The sequence below is a fragment of the Capsicum annuum genome, chromosome 2 (assembly GCF_002878395.1).
Source record: "Capsicum annuum cultivar UCD-10X-F1 chromosome 2, UCD10Xv1.1, whole genome shotgun sequence".
NCBI classification, from domain to species: Eukaryota; Viridiplantae; Streptophyta; class Magnoliopsida; order Solanales; family Solanaceae; genus Capsicum; species Capsicum annuum.
Window position 1 is genome coordinate 145,381,942 of NC_061112.1, and position 17,920 is coordinate 145,399,861.

Below are 17,920 nucleotides of genomic sequence, written 5' to 3' on the forward strand. Positions count from 1 at the left end.
ATTTATAATAACAAGTATTGATTTAAGTTAATAATACGATAATCATGCGTTTTCAAAACTTTACCTTAGATGTTATTGTAAATATATTACTTCCTCCGTCTCAAATTATGTGTCATCATTTTCTTTTTAATCCGTCCTAAAATAAGTGTCGTCTTTCCTTATTTTGCAACTTTTTAAAGGCACAATTATCATTTTACCCTTATTGGTCCCACTTAATTAAAAAAAAATATATTGGCACATTTTTTTATAAAGAATAATTTGATAAACTTTATCAAGTCTTCCCTTATTTCTTAAACTTCGTGCCCGATCAAATGGCGATACATAAAATGAGACAGAGAGGGTATTTATTATTATAAAGATTTGAGTAGTTTAATTTAAAATTTCAAAAAATTTTACTGAATGATGATACTATATTCATTGTTTGTCAAAAAGGAAAATTATAAAAGTATCAATTAAATTTTTTTCAAGGCCTAAAACAAAGATTTTACTTGCTTTATTATTGAGGCACCGTTTCCTTTATACCAAACATACTCTTTGTATTTTCAATCGTTACGTGCTCCTTCATAGTTCATACCGAACACACCCTTGTACTTTTAAAAGTTACGCGGCACGCACTCACATTTATTAAAAATGGTCATTATAAGAATATACTAGTCGTTATAGAAAAATAAGTTTGTAAATTTATTTTTATACTAATAAATATGAAGGTAAGTTGGCGTTATTGATGACGGTTTTGTATGAGCTAAAATGAAACAAAAAAAATGGACTTTTAGAAAGTGTAGACTAAAATGATAGGTGGTATGGAGAAGAATTGATGTTCAGAGAAGAGGTCACATAGCTTTTCTCTCATTTGTTGATTTTACAATATCATGCGTGCAATTAATGAATAATGGTCTATTGTTTTTGTGGTGTGAGGGGTTCAATAGGAACATTTGTTATGATATTGGAGTATCAAATACGAATATGCATGCCTTAATTTTAATCCAAATAAAAAGCTAAAATCAAATTTAAAGCATCGCTTATATCAAATACGAAGCATAAGCCATAATGGTGGCTTGGGTTTTTCTCGAGGTATTACATACTATTAGTTTTCGCAAAATAAAAAATAGTTCGGGTGTGTTTGGCAAGGAGGAAATGTTCTTTTTAATTTTTTAGACATGACAAAATTTTTGAACAATATTTTCTTTAGGAACATATTTAAAAAAAAAAACGAGTAAAATGATTTTCTTAATAAAAGTAAAGAAAACAAGTTTTATAAGTAACATTTTATATTTATTGTATTTCTATCTTTCCACACACACAATGCCTCCAACCCCTACTCCTTGACCTTCCCAACCTCATCCATGCCCGAGGCCCTACACCCTATCCCTACCCGAGTCTATCCCTATGTTTTTTTTTTTTTTTGTGAGATTACACATATTCTCTTGAGATGGAGTAATATTTTTTTCTTACTTATCAAACACTAAAAAATAAGTAAAAAAAGTAATTTATTTCTTTAGAAAACTTTTTTTTTTTGGAAAACATTCTCCTTCCTACCAAACACACACTTGGTACTTTCAGTAGTTACATGCTCCTTCATAGTTCAAGACTTCAATCCGAACACATTCAATCCGAACACACCCTTGTATTTTCAATAGTGACGTGTCACGCACTCTCACTTATTATGGTCATTATAAAAATATACTAGTCGTTCTAAAAAGATAAATAAGTTTTTAAATTTATTGTTCATACTAATAAATATGAAGGTAAGTTGCCGTTATTGGTTACGGTTTTGTATGAGCTGAAATGGAACAGAAAAAATGGACTTTCAAAAAAAGTGGACTAAAATGATAAGTGGTATGGAGAAGAATTGATGTTCAGAGATCACATAGCTTTTCTTTCATTTGTTGATTTTGCCATATCACAATGCGTGTAGTATAGTTAACGAATCATGCTCTATTGTAGTTAAGGGGTGAAGTGCTGAACCATCACACCAACCTTGTAGTTGAGATAGAAGCATTATTCGATCACATCTTAGATCAAGAAAATGATTGACAAATCTTTCTTTCATAGATTTCCATATTCGTCCACGTTCTGAATTTGTGACACACAAAATCAAAGATACTTTTCATTAAACAAACCACAAACAGAGAAATGCATTGCAACAAATACCCAACTAACTATTTACAACATTTAATGATCAACTAAAACAAACATAATAAAATACTATCACATAAGCCATGAAATTCCCCTAAATGCAAGGACAGCTGAGAAAATCAGAATTCTTCAGATGCTGCTAATCTTCTCTTCTTTTGAAGTAGTTGTGGTACGTTTATTTATGCCATCCTTTATGGGATATGAAGCCTCTGTCATAATTCCACACTTGCCCAAATGAGCGTTCTTTACATTACGCTCCATTTTGACATAGCCATTTTCTCCCCACTTTGTGCCCCATGAGTTTCTCACTATCCAATAATCCTTTCCACCTTCGCTGCCGTAGCCAACCACAACAACACCGTGGTCTACTTGCTCTCCACATTTTCCCGTAAACACGCCCTGTAGTGACAGAGACGGATTCAGAATGAATATTACTTTATTATATAATATGTACGTATATTTTATATATGTAACGACATAAATTACCGAAGAGTAGAGCTGGAAAGCCCTGCCAGAAGCTTCAATGGCTACGCTAACAGGTTGATGTGCCACAGCTTTTTGAAGTGCTCTTTCATTTCTAGGCACGTCTTCATAACCATCAATACTAACAACCTTATAATTTTTCTGTAACATTACGATTTTAATCAATAAAGAATCATAAAATGTTTATAGGAATATAAAATGTAGAATGGACTAACCCGAACAGGATCGCATCTGCCTTCAACTCCGCGATAAGGATAGTGATTTTCAGTGTCCATGCCACCGTTGGAGATGATGAACTCAAAGGCATAGTCCATTAGGCCACCATTACAACCAACGTTATGGGCTCTGTCACAATCTACAAGTTCTTGCTCGGATAGTGTGATCATTTCCCCTGTTACGATCTGGTTTATGCCTTCTACTGCTGCCACTGTTGAAAAGGCCCAGCAACTTCCTGTAAAGGCCCAAACAAATTATTATGTAAAACATCGCTATGTAAAAGTCCAGCTTACCTACCAAATTGAGCTGATTTACACAAAATATCTCTTTTTTATGTCATACGCCGTCATTTAATTTTTGTTCTACTTTAAAAAGTTATGCAGATCCAACCATTGAATTTGACGCTACAAATTCTATCTTTCATCTTATCCTAAGAAATGGCCACAATAATAAAAAAATTATATTATTTTTTTTTCTTTTAAATAAATAAAGTTATTTAATTTTTAAAGTAAAAAGATAAAAATATTCAAAAGTTAACTAGTTCATAATGTGAACGTAACTTTTTTTTATTGTGGCCAAAAGACTTTTCCAAATAAAATTGTACACACGTCATAAGCTTTTTTAATAAGGTTCATTTATTAACTAATTCTCAAAAGCTTAAAGCATGAAGCTGGGAAAAGCTATTGGTGTTTAATCACTTTAAGATTTAATATAATTGAACTAGTTATATTTGTTCATCTTTGATGTAATTTAAGATAAGATTTTGGTTACAAACAGTGACAATAAACCCTTTTTAGCGCTGTCACAATTACCAATCAATATTAGTTGACTATTAAAAAAATATTTAGTAGAGATCTATTTTATCAAATTAGCGTTATTAATTATGCTTTGAATATATACAACTTTTCTAGTCATTTAATAATAAGGTTATTATTGGAAGAACATATTAAAATCCTTTTAATTTCATCGATGGAACAATTAAATTGAAATAACTATTTTTAGAAAGAGGATCAACTAAAACAAAACGAAAGGAGTATCAAATTTGACACTTAGGGTTGGTTTGGTAGGATGCATTTAGAACAAATAATTCAAATAGTAGCTTTGTGTGTTATTAATATTTTATTTAATAATTTTTTCAATTTATATATAACTAAACATTATTGTGCATTATGTCATGCATTACTAATACATGAAAAATCTTAATGAGTATCAACTATGCAAGAAATTTTAATGTATGCATTAACATGTGTACAGATATAATAGCCTTTTAAAACCTTTTCTATATTATTTTTATTATATTTGTGAAGGACATTTTATAAATAATTTTTATTTAAAAATATGTTATATGAGTTTTTTTTTAACACATTAAACTAAATACTGTGTAAGAAATAATCTTACCATAACTGCCGCTAATATTAGTAATGCTTGTATTCCTAATAAATCATATTTTTCACTATTCAAATCTACACCGTACGACACCTAAGTTTATAGCTTTAAGTTTTATTCCCTAAGAATAATACTAACATGTTACAACTCATTAAATTTACCGAATTATCTAAAAATTCTTTACATGATCCCAATAGTTACAGTACATATTACAATTTGCAAAACTAAAACGAAGACGTACCACAACTCCCTTGATTCTTAACAGGAGCAACAGCACCTCTCCTCCTCCAATCGACAGAATGAGGCAGCAACTCGTTAGGCCGCGATGCATAACGTTGGCTTGGCCTTTTCGACTTCACAAGTCGCCGCCTAGCGTCACTTCTCGTGCCCAAATACATAGCCCCGTACTCCTCGTTTGTGAGATCAGCAAATTGGTTCAAGCCAACCTTGTACGTACGATTCTCAAGGTTGTTATGTTCCTCAATGAACCTCAAATTATCCTTAAATATCTCAAATCTTTTGTCCTTTTCTCCCAAGGCATTATATACTTTCCCATGCTCTGCCAGCCACTGTTCGTATATTCCCTTCATCACCTCTTCATCTTGGTTGTTTTTGTAATCTATAATAGACATGTCAATTGCATAGGATAAAGACGAAAACAGTGTGAAGAGAAGAGCTGTTATTACGGTTTTAGACATGGCTGACAAGTGCAAAGGAAGACTTAACACTTGTAGGGAGAGTACAGTGTGGAACGGAAGAGGCTTGATGGGGATGGCTAACCACTTGGGCTTATATAGATGGAGGATTTGGATATTAAAATAATTTTTGGGTTGAATTATTTTTTTAGGATAATGTTAATGAAAAATGGTGAAGGAATTTATGGGTCTGTTTACATTGGGACCAAAACGCCAGGGAATTAATGAGGAGGAGTCTCATAGGTTGTAGGAAAGCCAACAGATTTTGTAAGACCAAACCGCCAAATGACCAAACTCCGTAACATGCAAAAAAAGATTTCACTGTCAGAATTCATCTTCAGGATAAATTTGAGTGTTTGCCTATAATAATCTTAAATAATAGAGTACTAACAAACTAGATCCTCACCAACTGATTGTGTAAGATCAATCAACCGCCAAACTAGCTAACTTAGCGATATCATATCATTATAATTTTAGCAGGTGTTGGATCATGTTTTATTGTGAAAATAAAAAATTATAATTTTTATTTTAAAGTAAAATATAATATATAAAAATTTTAATTGTGTTTTATCATGAAATAAATTAAATTTGTTCTTGAACTTTTAAGAGTAAATAAAAATATTTTTTTTGTTGAAAAAGAAGATAAAAGAATTTTTTAAAATTTTATGGTCATGATATGTGTTTTGCAGAGTTGAATTCCAAAAAAAAAATTGAAAAATTTCGATGGCCAACCCTAATGACGGATTCAGAATTTAAAAATTATGAATGTATGAGAGACTCAAACACATATATTGAAATTCATAGATTTAAATTTTCGTCAAAAATTAAAATACCCGTCTAGCTTTAAATGTTATATCAATTTTTACAAATTATATAAATATATATATAATATACATCAAATTTAACAAGGGTCAAAGCACCCCAAAATTGGCATTGGATCTGCGCCTGCCAACCGCCCAAGTTTGCAGAAACAGCTATGTAGATTTGCTGACTCAATTACTACTTGATTAATTAAATGACTTTTTGTTTAATTATAATATCTCTTGAAATCATAGAAATATTTAAGATTTTTAATTATATATGTTGACAATAGTAGTATTTTCTTATGCAATTTTTATCTATGTACTATATTTTACTTTTAAAATCATAAAAAAATTATATACTTAATTTGCTTACTCCAAAATCTTCCACATAAATTGTAATAGAGTAAATACTACTGTATTTACAAATAGATTTCATATACGAGCAATATACGAAATTGAGCAACCACAATTAAAGTATCAATTTTTTCCTATTATCAGAAGATTCATCGACCCTTGACCAAAAAACAAAATTGATAGAGAATAATTTTTTATTTAATGGATCTTACAATTTTTTTATTTAATGGATTTTACAATATGGTATAATACGAATTCAAAGAAAATAGGAAGACTGGGTGATGAACAAAAATGAATGAACGAAACAGGATTTGTAGACCAAGTTCCTTGAGTTATGGGTTGGTGACTTTGTGGTCAGAGAAGCTTACGTTGGAAATGTAACAGATGCCTTGAGATGTGAGACACCAACTTAAACTAAACTAACGGTGCATCATCCACTCTCTATATTTCGGCTGAATCTTTACCTACTCCCTCTATTTTAAATTAGGAATTTATTTTATCAAATTAATCATATTAATTATATTTTAAAATTATAAATTTAAATATATATATATATTTTATTTAGTTATTTAATAATAATAATAATAACATTAAAAAACGTAATAAAATCTCTTGATTTTATAAAAAATAATTAAATTAAAATAAATATTTATAAAAAGAGAGCTAACTAAAACGAAATAAAGGAAGTATTATTTATAAAAAGTTTTGGTACGATTTTTGTATTGAAATTAATTAAATTCGTAGTTGAGTTGGAAATTTTGATATTTAGAATAAAGTATTCTTTAATAAAAGTGATTATGTGTTCGACTAGCTCAAATTTGAATCTTGATTAACCTAACGTTTGTCCATAGATTTTTGAATAATTTTAAAAATCAAATTTAAGGAATTAGAGAGCATATTCTTACACTTCATCTTTTTAGTAGTGTTTAATTTCAATATGCATTTATTAAATAAAAATAGCTTATAAATTACATGAAGCATTATATTTGTTGCTAACTTTTTAAAAAGTAGTATATCTTAATCAATATACTCTCTTCGTTCGAATTTATTTGTCATTATTTTTTAATTTAATTTTTATTCTTATTTGTTATTTTTGATAAATTAATAAAAGATAATTTTTTTGATATTTTATTTTTAATATTAATTATTTATTTTTTATATTAATTATTAAACATCAATTAATAAAAATAATATGATAAAGCTGAGAGTGGAATAGATAACAGTACTCTCTACATTTAAAAAAAATATTGTTTTTTAATCTATTTTTAAAAAAATAATTTTTTTGACAATACTTTAATTTTAATTTTTCACATGGCATATTTAAAATCGTAAAATTAAAGGACATTTTGATGTACTTGACACAACTTTAATTTAAAGTCATAAAATTCAACAATCTTCTTTATTTTTAAAAATTTTATGTCAAATTAAAATAGATTTTTTTTTTTTTGAGACGGATAGGAGGGAGTATATCTTAGGATAATGCTAAATGACTATAAAAATTTGATCTAAATCTGGTCATAAAAATAAAAAAATTATATTATCTTTTTCAATTGTATTAGAAATAAAAAAAGAAGAATATATTTAACTTTTAAAATAAAAAGGTAAAAACTTTTAAAAATTAACTAATTCATAGTGTGAACGTAACTTTTTCTATTATGATTAAATTGTGGCAAAAGAAAAACTTTTCCTATATCATAATGTTGATGGCCAACTTATTGATTTCTGCAAGTCATGTTACTGGAAATCTTCCTTGGGAAGTAGCTGGCCGGTGATTTATTGGTGTCTGTGCCGCCGGCCTTTATGAATCAACACTCCCACATTCTGTTGTTGAGTATTATAAAGTTTAGCACCGAATCTTAAGGTGGCTTGATCCTCCCATTCAATAGGATGTTTGGCGTTTTCTTAGAGATTCCTGAAAGAAAATTAAAAAAAGCCTTCAATGTTGGACCCTCCAGAAATTTCTTCAAGGCTTCACGCAGCCTGGTTGGACCCCATAATGTGCCTCTCCTCCTTTGCTATTTTTAGCTTAACAAGCAGTGATGAGCCGAATTTTGTCATGCTCCATAGAGTCTTCTTAATAAAATATTAACCAGATTAATATTTCCTTAAATTTAACTTCTGTTTACATAGACATACCTACATAACTCGTGTTTACTAAATCTCAATTCGAATTACTCCCTCCATTTCATTTTACTTGTCTCAAATTTTCTAATTTAATTTTTTATTTTAATGTTTCATTAATTATTTTTCCTTTTTTGTCTTTAGTATTAATTATTTTATCTCCAAATTAAAATACAAATATCATTTAACATGAGTACTATGATAAAATAGTCATGTTATAAAATTATTTTTTTTCATCAATGTACAATGTCAAATTGAAACGAGTAAAATGAGATGAATGGAGTAAAAAATACCATATTGAGGTATAACGCTTTTAAAATAAATAACCATATACATCCAAAGCTTAAACTCCAGATGTTTGATAAATGAATCTAATCTATGTTTCCATGAATGGATATCTGCCCATGGAAGGGAGTAGGCAGATATATTAGAATGGCGATGTCAAGGCCGTTACAACTTCAAAGGAGCTAGCTACCCATTGTCGACCAGATAGAGAGAAGTTCAAGTCTGATCATTGCATGCATCATCACCTCAACGTTCTGTTAACTGTTAGCAATATTATATTGCATCTGATTACACAGTACTACTTATGCATGCAGAGGAGGAGACCCAACTAATTGACACAAGACACATCTTAATCCAGCTAATTACGTATCCCAAGAAAAAACTTAAAGGAATCGTTTGGTGTGAGGTACTAAAGCATATAATCTCGGAAAAAAATAATAGTTTCGGAATAAAAAAAATTTAATATGTCATTTGATTGTCAGTATTTGGGATAACTTATTCCAAGATTAATAAATAGCCTAGAGATAAATTATCCCACACATATGATGGTATAATAATTCCAATACAATTTTTTTTTTTTAATAACTGTGATGTCCGGGTCAGCTTGCACGCACCTCGATTAAATTCACAGGATACCTGCCACCTACCACCTCCCACCAACAACTGGTACCAGGTAACTCTGTCCACCAAGGCTAGAACAGAAGGGAAGAAAACACCTAGTGTTTATCTCTGTTGGAAATTGAACCTGAGACCTCATGGTGCTCATCCCAACTTCATTGAACTACTAGGCCACACCCTTGGTTGCAATTCCAACACAATTTATTCTTGGGATAAAACTATAAAATGACAAAATTACCCTCAAATCCTTTGATTATCACTCTTCATTATATATATATATATATACTAGTTTAGGTGTACGCGTCTTGCGTATACCTCACTTTAATGAGTTCAAACATTACACTAAATAGAATATTTGTTTAAATAATAAAGATGAATATAATAATTAAATTTAATATCTTTTGAGTATGTAAAGATAGAGAATTTATTTATTAAACCTAATTTTTACCAAAAATATTTTTAAAAGTCGATCGACACTCATCTATCATTTATAAATTGCAACAAAACAATATAATAATAGAGACACCAAAATAATACAATTAAATTTAATCTTTACATACAAAAATTCTCTCAAAGTCGTCCGAGACTCATCTACCACCTGTAAAGCGATAACAAAATAATACGATAATAGAAATATCAAAATAATACAGCTAAATCTAACCTTTACATAAAAAAAAATTCTCAAAGTCGACCAACATTTATTTATCATCTGTAAACTGCAATAAAATAATACGATAAAAGTGATATCAAAATAATACAATTAAACTTAAATTTTACACACAAAAATTTCTCAAAATCGATCGAGATTCATCTACAAACTGTAAACTACCACAAAATAACAAACTAATTGAGATATTACAATAATACAATTAAACCGAGCCTTTACCTAAAAAAAATTCAAAGCCGACCCATATTCATTTAACATCTGTAAATTAAAATAAAACAGTAAGATAATAAAAATATCAAAACAATATAATTAAACCTAATATTTACACAAAAAAAATTTCAAAGTCAATCGACATTCATCTACGACCTGTAAATTATAAAATAAAATATAATAGTGATCATAAAGCTTCGATTTTGATTCAACTAACATATTAATTTTCACACGCGGGCACCGCATATTAATTAGTATAATATTTTGACATGTTACTCATATTATCAAAGTGTGTACCATGAGTTACTCAAAATTATAAAATCCAATGATCAAGTAAAGTGTGCTTCTTAGGAAAATACTTATACATAAATAAAATGCAAAGAGATTTGAATGATTTGTTTCAGTTAAAACATCATTATGATGCAAATATCTTCAAACGTATAAAAAGAAAAATCAAATTGCCTATTACTCATCTCAATATTTATAAAAGTATTTCCTTAATAGAGTCATATTTTAAGAGTATTTTTCTAATTGAGTAGTAGAAAGAAGAATATTAATTAATTCTCCTGCCATATATTTTATACGTCTCATATATTTTAGGAAGTCTAGTAGAAAGAAAAATATTAATTAATTTTCCTACCATATATTTTAGGAGTCCCATATATTTTAGTAAATCTAGTTAATATAATAAAAATAATTAAATAATAAATTAAAAAATAGTAAAAGAGAGTTTTGTCTAAAGAAGAGTCTTTTAATGAAGGACAAAAAGTTTAAATCACTTTTCTAAGGGTCTTCACACTTTTAATATATTATAGATTATAGATGTAGATTGTAGATATAGATATAGATTATATATATATATATATATTACTTTACTTTACTACTACATATAAGAGTAACTGTGAGATTTTGGTTGTCCTCATATCAATTTTTTTTATCAATATTATCCCTAAGCTAAATTTTAATTACTCTTCAAATTTTCATCCATTTTGACAAATTTAAACAATTATATGAGCTTATTAAATGCTACAAAAATGATGAGACATGAAAAAATGAAAGTGACACCATAAAATCAAGTTATATGATCAAATTCAAAATTGATGCAAGAGTTTATTGTCTTTTTATTATGTAGAAATGTTTAATAATCTTACTTTAGATTTTCATCTTCCATAACAAATTTAACATTGAGAAATAATTAATATCTTGACATTCCCTTTATAACTTAGTACATGCTTACTTATTAAATAAAAATTATTTTTTATATATAGCTAAAATGTTTGAATTTTTTTTATTTTTTTTTTAAAAAGCACAATTTAACTTTCAAATATGATACTAAATAATGAAAAACGAGAGTAATTATTTTTCACACTTTTTGATGATAAATTTTTTTAACAAAAAATGGGATTATCAATATTTTATAAGAATTTATGACAAAATAAATAATTTAATATGAAATATTAAAGCTTTATATACGCTTAGGAAATATTAACATAAATTTCTTAACATGTATTTTTAGAAAAAAAATTAGGAAAAAAAAAAAGAGTAACTTTTCAATTTTTTTATATGGTTTAATATGAAGGAAAATAATTAAGCTAAATAAGGTAAAAGATATTTTTGTAAACAAACTATCAATTCTTCAAAAGAATGAAATGGATATTATTTTTAGTACCACAAATCAAATAACCACAAATAGACAATAACAAAATAACTAATTATAGGACAACTAATCCTAATATAACTAATCCTATCATAACTTATTTTTCAACCAAACGACTCCTAATAGTATTATTGTAATATTGGCATCGAGGATATTGCTAATGGTAATAGGTAGTAGTAATACCAAGTAGCTAATTTTTCTTATACTTTTGTTTCTGGCATGCATGATATACGTCCTAGATCTTTATGTCAAAGCAACATGATCAAATTTGCTCATGTATTGTTTGAAATTAAGCACTAACTAATTTTTTCATCCATCAATTGACAATTATTATTATTTATTTTGTTTAATATTACTCGTGTCGTTTTGAAAGAGTTTCATCTTTGCCCTTGATCGCTTCAAACGACAGAGGATAAGGCCTAATAACAATTGTATGTTTTTGGCGATTAAAGCAAAAATGAAATAATATTTCTTAATGAAGATTTACCGGTTAAGCCATAATGACTTTGCCAGCCATGTTCTAAACTAGACTAGATAAGAGGATATAAAGACGGTGTTTGGAGGAGCTTATAAGTTGATCAAAATGACTTAAAAGTCACTTTTCATTTTTAGAAGTGTTTGACAATTTTAAAAGTTGCTTAAAAAAAGTCAACTTTGGCTTAAAAAAAGTCAAAAACTAAAAGCTCAAATTCCTAACTTATTTTTTTTATTGGCTTTTAAGCCATTTTAGTTTGACCAATTAAAAGATATTTTTATTCCTCAAAATTCTCCTTTATTCCAAAATTATCCTTGTATAGCTCCAAAATAGCTTTTAATGCTTAATGCTTGTATTAATTGAATATTTTCACCTTTTGCATTTATTGCAAACTTAATTCTAACTATATTAATACTTCTTTTGTATGAAACTTCTAATTTATGAAATATGAATTTTTATATATTATTTTTCTTCTTTAATATGTTCTTTTAAATTTGAACAATTATTATCATACAACATATGAATTTCTCTCATAAAAATAATAATTCACCAACCAAAATATATGGAGAATACTCATTGAAGATATACACCTTCATGGACGGTTAGTGAATGATCCATCTATATTTCACGACGCAACATTCACATTCTTTTTTTGGGTAAGTAATGATTTCGCCAATGTTTTAATAGTGATAGTCATTACTCAATCAACGAGTAATATGTTTTCTAATTAAGAGTCTTTTTATCAAACAAATAGAATCATTTATGACCAACTATTTATCTATTAATGTAATTATAATGATTAGTAACATATATACTTTGCTTAATGATTTAAATTTTTTTAACCAAAAAAAAATTTTTAGCGCACAAATTAATATTCATTCATGAAAATATATATATATATATATATATATATATATATATATATTTTAATTTAATTATTTTTAAAAAAAATTAATAATAATCAACTCTATATATTGTTAACAACTTTAAGGTATTTCAAACATTTTGACAAAAAAAAGTGCTTAAAAGCACTTGTTTACCAAACACATCACTGCTTATTTTTAAAAAGAAAAAATACATAAAGTAACATATTTAAGTATTAAATTACAAAAAACAACAACACTTTTATCAAATTACATTCTGTAGCATATGTATTTGTATTTTTGTAGCAACAATTTGAAAAAATACAAAATATATATCGATCATAAGGGCAGTAAAAATCATATATATTTGTATTTTTGTAGCAATAGTTTGAAAAAATATAAAATACATATCGATCATAAAGGCAGTAAAAATCATATGTATTTGTATTTTTGTAGCAACAGTTTGAAAAAATATAAAATTCAACTTGCTATATTATGTAATTATAAAACTGTTGCTGTGAAACTCATAATTAAGGGGATAAGTATGTTATTTCTGAATTTTGTCATTTTAAAAATAAGTTTAGCACTTTCAAAAGTATTTTAAAAAAAAAAAAACAGCTTATCCAAACGGACCCAGAACCCAAAAAAGTCCAAAAGGGCCCGTGAAAATACGTAACATATTGGGCTTTGGACTTTGGATTTACTTTGTGATATTCGTGGAACCAAATCTAGCCCATTTGATGTACACGAAGATGTGACAAATCCAAAAAGTTGGATTCCATAAGCTTATGATAACACTGACCTATATGTTTCAATCCATTGACCAAGTTAATTTGGGTAGTATTGAAGAGAGGAACTCTGAAGTTTACCTATAAATCATGAACAGGTTAAAAACTTAGTCACACTCCATATTTGTATTAAAGCAATAAATACATAATATGTGTTTACACATATTTCTTTTGAACTTAATTATCATGGTTAATTAACATGTATTTTCACCTCATAAAATCACTTTAACTGTAGTAAATTTACTGTTTGGTATAAACACTTACTACAAATAAGTATTTATGAAGGAGCAATCTTTCCTTCAACATACGACTAAATCTTCAAGATGTGAACTTGATAGCACTTCATATCGCAGCACCGCACACAACGCTATTACATAAATTTTGACGAATTTATCCATACTGATAATGTATGTAATTATACATTGTTTACGCTAAATTTAATAAGTATACATAAACAAATTCCTATAAAGAACTAGACCTAGCTTCTTTCTTCTTTTATACATTACCAGCTGGTGCTTATAGTACTTTTTTTTGTGTGTGTGTATGTGACTTAGAATATATTCTAGCAGCAGATGTCTTGTTTTTCTTACTCTTTTATGTAAGATTCTTCATGTGCCTGCAAGGGAAATTGACGAAAATGTAACCTAAAATTAAAAGACCTATGGGGAAACGTAGGTTCTCTCAGGTTTACTCGTTTTCGAATAAAATTAAATAGGAGACCATACAGTCAACAATGAAGTTTGAAACTTGGAATATATACTAATGGAGATAATGATCAATTAATACTCTCGTCAATTCAACGGTCAATGTTGAGGAAATAACGAGTGAACCCAAATTTTCCACACTGTCCACATTCCTATTCGAAATTTGAATGGAAAAAATTAACCACACTTGATATTTATGTCAAACCAATATACCTCTCTCCCAAATTTCTTAATTTGATTTCTCATTTTACTTGTTCTTTTTCATTAATCAAGAAGAGACATTTCTTAATTTTATTTCTCATTTTACTTGTCTTTTTTCATTAATCAAGAAGAGACAGTATTTTTTCTTCATGTTTTACCCTTTGCATTAATTACTTTTTTCTTTATATTAAAATGTAACTATCATTTGATAGAGGTACTATGATAAACCAGATATGTTATTAATTACTATTTTTCTTAATCAATGCGTCATCTCAATTTGGGACGGAGAAAGTAAATCATATGATTACACAATATTAATATGTACACTTTCATGTCACGTATTAATTAATATTCCTCAATTTTAATTTATTTATTCTGCCTTTGATCAGCTGTATAAAATATTTCATTTTTTTTTGTAACTCTTTAGTTTCAACTTCCCATATGACACCACAAAATTTCAAAATATTTTAACAAATTTTACATATCTTTAATATAAACTCACAAAATTTTAAAAAATTTATTTACTTTCTTAAACTTGATGTTAAACTGAAATCAATTGTTTTCATATTATTTTGTTATAATGGCTAAAGAGATTAGAAAGAGTTGTCAAAACCTCGCCATTAGAGTACAAGCTCTACTTATATTAACTGGTATATATAATATGACTTGGTGTATTTTAGAATAAATTGCAGTAGCCTTGTAGGTAAAGGGGTTGGGTTTACATGGCCAAATGCCAATTTTTCCTTGCCTATATGTGGGTGTTGAAAATGCAGCCTCGTTCTATCGCAGTCTATATTCCTCCTAGCAAATCTTCTTCTTTGACTTGTGCTTCTTACATTAGATGATCTATAGCTAGCTTGGAGCAAACTGTGGAATATCAGGTTTAAGAAAAAAATAATTTAGTTGAAAATTTGATGTACGATTCGACTTTATTAAGAAAACAGTATTAATAGACATCTGTTTTTAAAATAAATCACAAGTATTAATGGACGGAGGAGTAGCAAGGGTTTAGTGTATTACTGCTACGTATCTTCGTGTGAATATAAACCATCACAAAATTATACCAAGAGACAAAACAAAGATCAAATTAAAAACTCAAAAAGAGAAAGATTTAAAAAAAGACCCGACAAAAGTTGGGACCAAATCTTTTCCAGCTAGTTGCAGTTTCAATTATAAGGCATCCGGAAATCCAAGATTTTGCTCATATAAAAGAGAAAGTATCTGTTCATACTCAAGTGAAAAGTTTGACAAAATCCAATAAAAACGATTATATTTACAAATCTAACAATTGGTTTTTAAAGAAACAATTTACTCAATTGATCAAATTAGGCACATGACCTCTGGATTTCAGAACAAAATAAGGTGTGAGCTGTAGGAACTAAATTATGCTTGGTAAGACATAATTTATACCTTGCGAGATTTTCAACAATTATTTATACTTAAAATGCTAAAGGACAAAAAAAATAAAATTCAACTTAAAATAGAGATAAGATAATCGTGGAAATGACCCATTAATTATTAATGAAATTGCTGTTCCTGACCTATAATTCTATTTTTGGGTCCTTCGTTTTGCTTTTCTTCGTGGGGTCTCATATTTTTAATGGACAACTCTGTTAAAAAAATACTACTGATGAGTTTTCACAAAAATTGCTCAAGTGCACTGTCATGTGAAAAGGTTCGTTCAACAAACACGTTTGACTCGAAATGGATTTAGATTACTGTCCTGACTGATTTTGTGCTTTATCCATCTAATCATCTTAATTGAAGTTAAACCTGATGAAAAATGGGATAATTCAATGAAGTAGATAAAGCTTTTTCAAAAATGCAGTAGTTGTGCTTATTTAAATTTAAATGGTCAGGGTTTCATTTACCTCAATCTTAAAACTATTTGACTGTATCGTAATTTGTAAGAAAAGATTAACGGCGAATTAAATCAAATCAAAGTACACTTTGTGGTTTTATGTCTATTTAAGTTGATATACCAGTCCGAGTTGAATATTCAGTTATTCTTTGTGGAGATTTCACTACCAGATTAGTGTAAAATATTTTAAAACAGTCGTAAATTTATTTAGTTATCTACTAGAAATGTAAATTTGAAATTTGACAAGTAAACTTGCGTGAGTGTTTGGAAACCTCCATCAATCCTGGTAAGTTGAGAGGTCTAATCACATTAAAGAGTAAGTAAAAATACTATCGATTCTTTAAGAGGAAAAAATTAGTGAAATTATCTTTTTCTACCATTTGAAAAAAGTCTACAAGATGTCTCCTTGCCAAAGAAAATTATCATCCTTGTTTTTACAAACTACTTTAAACTACTTTTTGTTATATCCATGTTTTTTCTTTTCTAATTTAAACCACTTTCTCTAATAAAGTTAGTCAAGCCTAAAATCTATTGTGAAAGGAATTATATATGCTGGGCTGGCTAAAACCAATTGAGGGGGTAAGACTAATAAAATACTCTCATCCATTCTAGAAGAAGATGAAGCCAACATTCAAAGATAAAATCAAACTTAGAATAATTAAAGTGGACAAAATGGAATTTAAACGAAACTCCTTTTATTCAAAAGAGCAGATGCAGACAAATGGAATTGAAACAAAATTCCAACCCTGCTGAATAAATGAGAATAGTAGGAGTATAATACAAATACAGTGATTAAGAAAAGTCAACTAAGAGAGGAAAATAAAAAAAGAAGTAGAAGAAGTAGTACGTAACCAAATTATACCACCAATTAATATGCAATTTACTTTTAAACCTTAGCAATTTACTTTTAAACCTTACTTCTAATTTAGTGATATCGTTGAATGCTTTATTTTAAAGAGTTGAAAAGTTGTGTTGGAGAAACTTTCTTTTAAAAATTCTAATCCAAACAAATATTTTTTGCTAAAATGCAAAGCAGAATAAAATTTCAAAATTCGAGAATTTCATCCAAATCTCTTAGTTGATAAGAATTTTATTTTCATCACCGTGAATTCACATGATATGCACAATTAAATTTTATATTGCTGTATTCATTTCAATTAAGAATCTCACGTTGAATAAAAAGAGAATGAGTTGTAGAATTCTACACTTTGATCTTTCAACTATGTTACTATTATACAAACAAAAAAGAAAAGAAAAAGAAAATAGGGTAGCCAACAACAAATCAAACACAACTATCTCGTGAATCGGACGGCGTTGTCACAGTCCTTTGACCTGATCAGTTCAATTTTCTCCAAAAAAAAGACCCCATTGGGCCCCCACAAAGTACTTACTTGGCC

At 28.2% G+C, this 17,920-nt stretch overlaps 1 protein-coding gene and 1 long non-coding RNA gene across 2 annotated transcripts; both read right to left on the reverse strand.

Annotated features, from left to right (window-relative positions):
* Positions 1-2,016: 2,016 nt before the first annotated feature.
* LOC107860257 (zingipain-2) lies at positions 2,017-5,331 on the reverse strand. Its single transcript, XM_016705538.2, has 4 exons — positions 4,463-5,331; positions 2,835-3,070; positions 2,623-2,760; positions 2,017-2,535 (listed from the first exon to the last, which is right to left on the reverse strand). Exons 1-4 carry the CDS (start codon positions 4,917-4,919, stop codon positions 2,266-2,268), a joined length of 1,101 nt encoding a protein of 366 aa, XP_016561024.1. The 5' UTR covers positions 4,920-5,331; the 3' UTR covers positions 2,017-2,265.
* Positions 5,332-7,740: 2,409 nt separating this feature from the next.
* On the reverse strand, positions 7,741-14,617 carry LOC124896088. The gene is made up of 3 exons (XR_007052525.1): positions 13,772-14,617; positions 9,759-9,813; positions 7,741-7,985 (listed from the first exon to the last, which is right to left on the reverse strand). It is a non-coding gene; the product is annotated as an uncharacterized LOC124896088 (long non-coding RNA).
* Positions 14,618-17,920: the final 3,303 nt, after the last annotated feature.

Excerpts from the sequence above, each read along its gene's own strand:
- LOC107860257 (XM_016705538.2), bottom strand. The coding sequence starts at position 4,919 with ATGTCTAAAACCGTAATAACAGCTCTTCTCTTCACACTGTTTTCGTCT. Across the intron at positions 2,761-2,834 it reads GCAGATGCGATCCTGTTCGG|AAAAATTATAAGGTTGTTAG; the intron begins GTTAGTCCATTC and ends GTAATGTTACAG. Across the intron at positions 2,536-2,622 it reads CTTTCCAGCTCTACTCTTCG|GGCGTGTTTACGGGAAAATG; the intron begins GTAATTTATGTC and ends CTGTCACTACAG.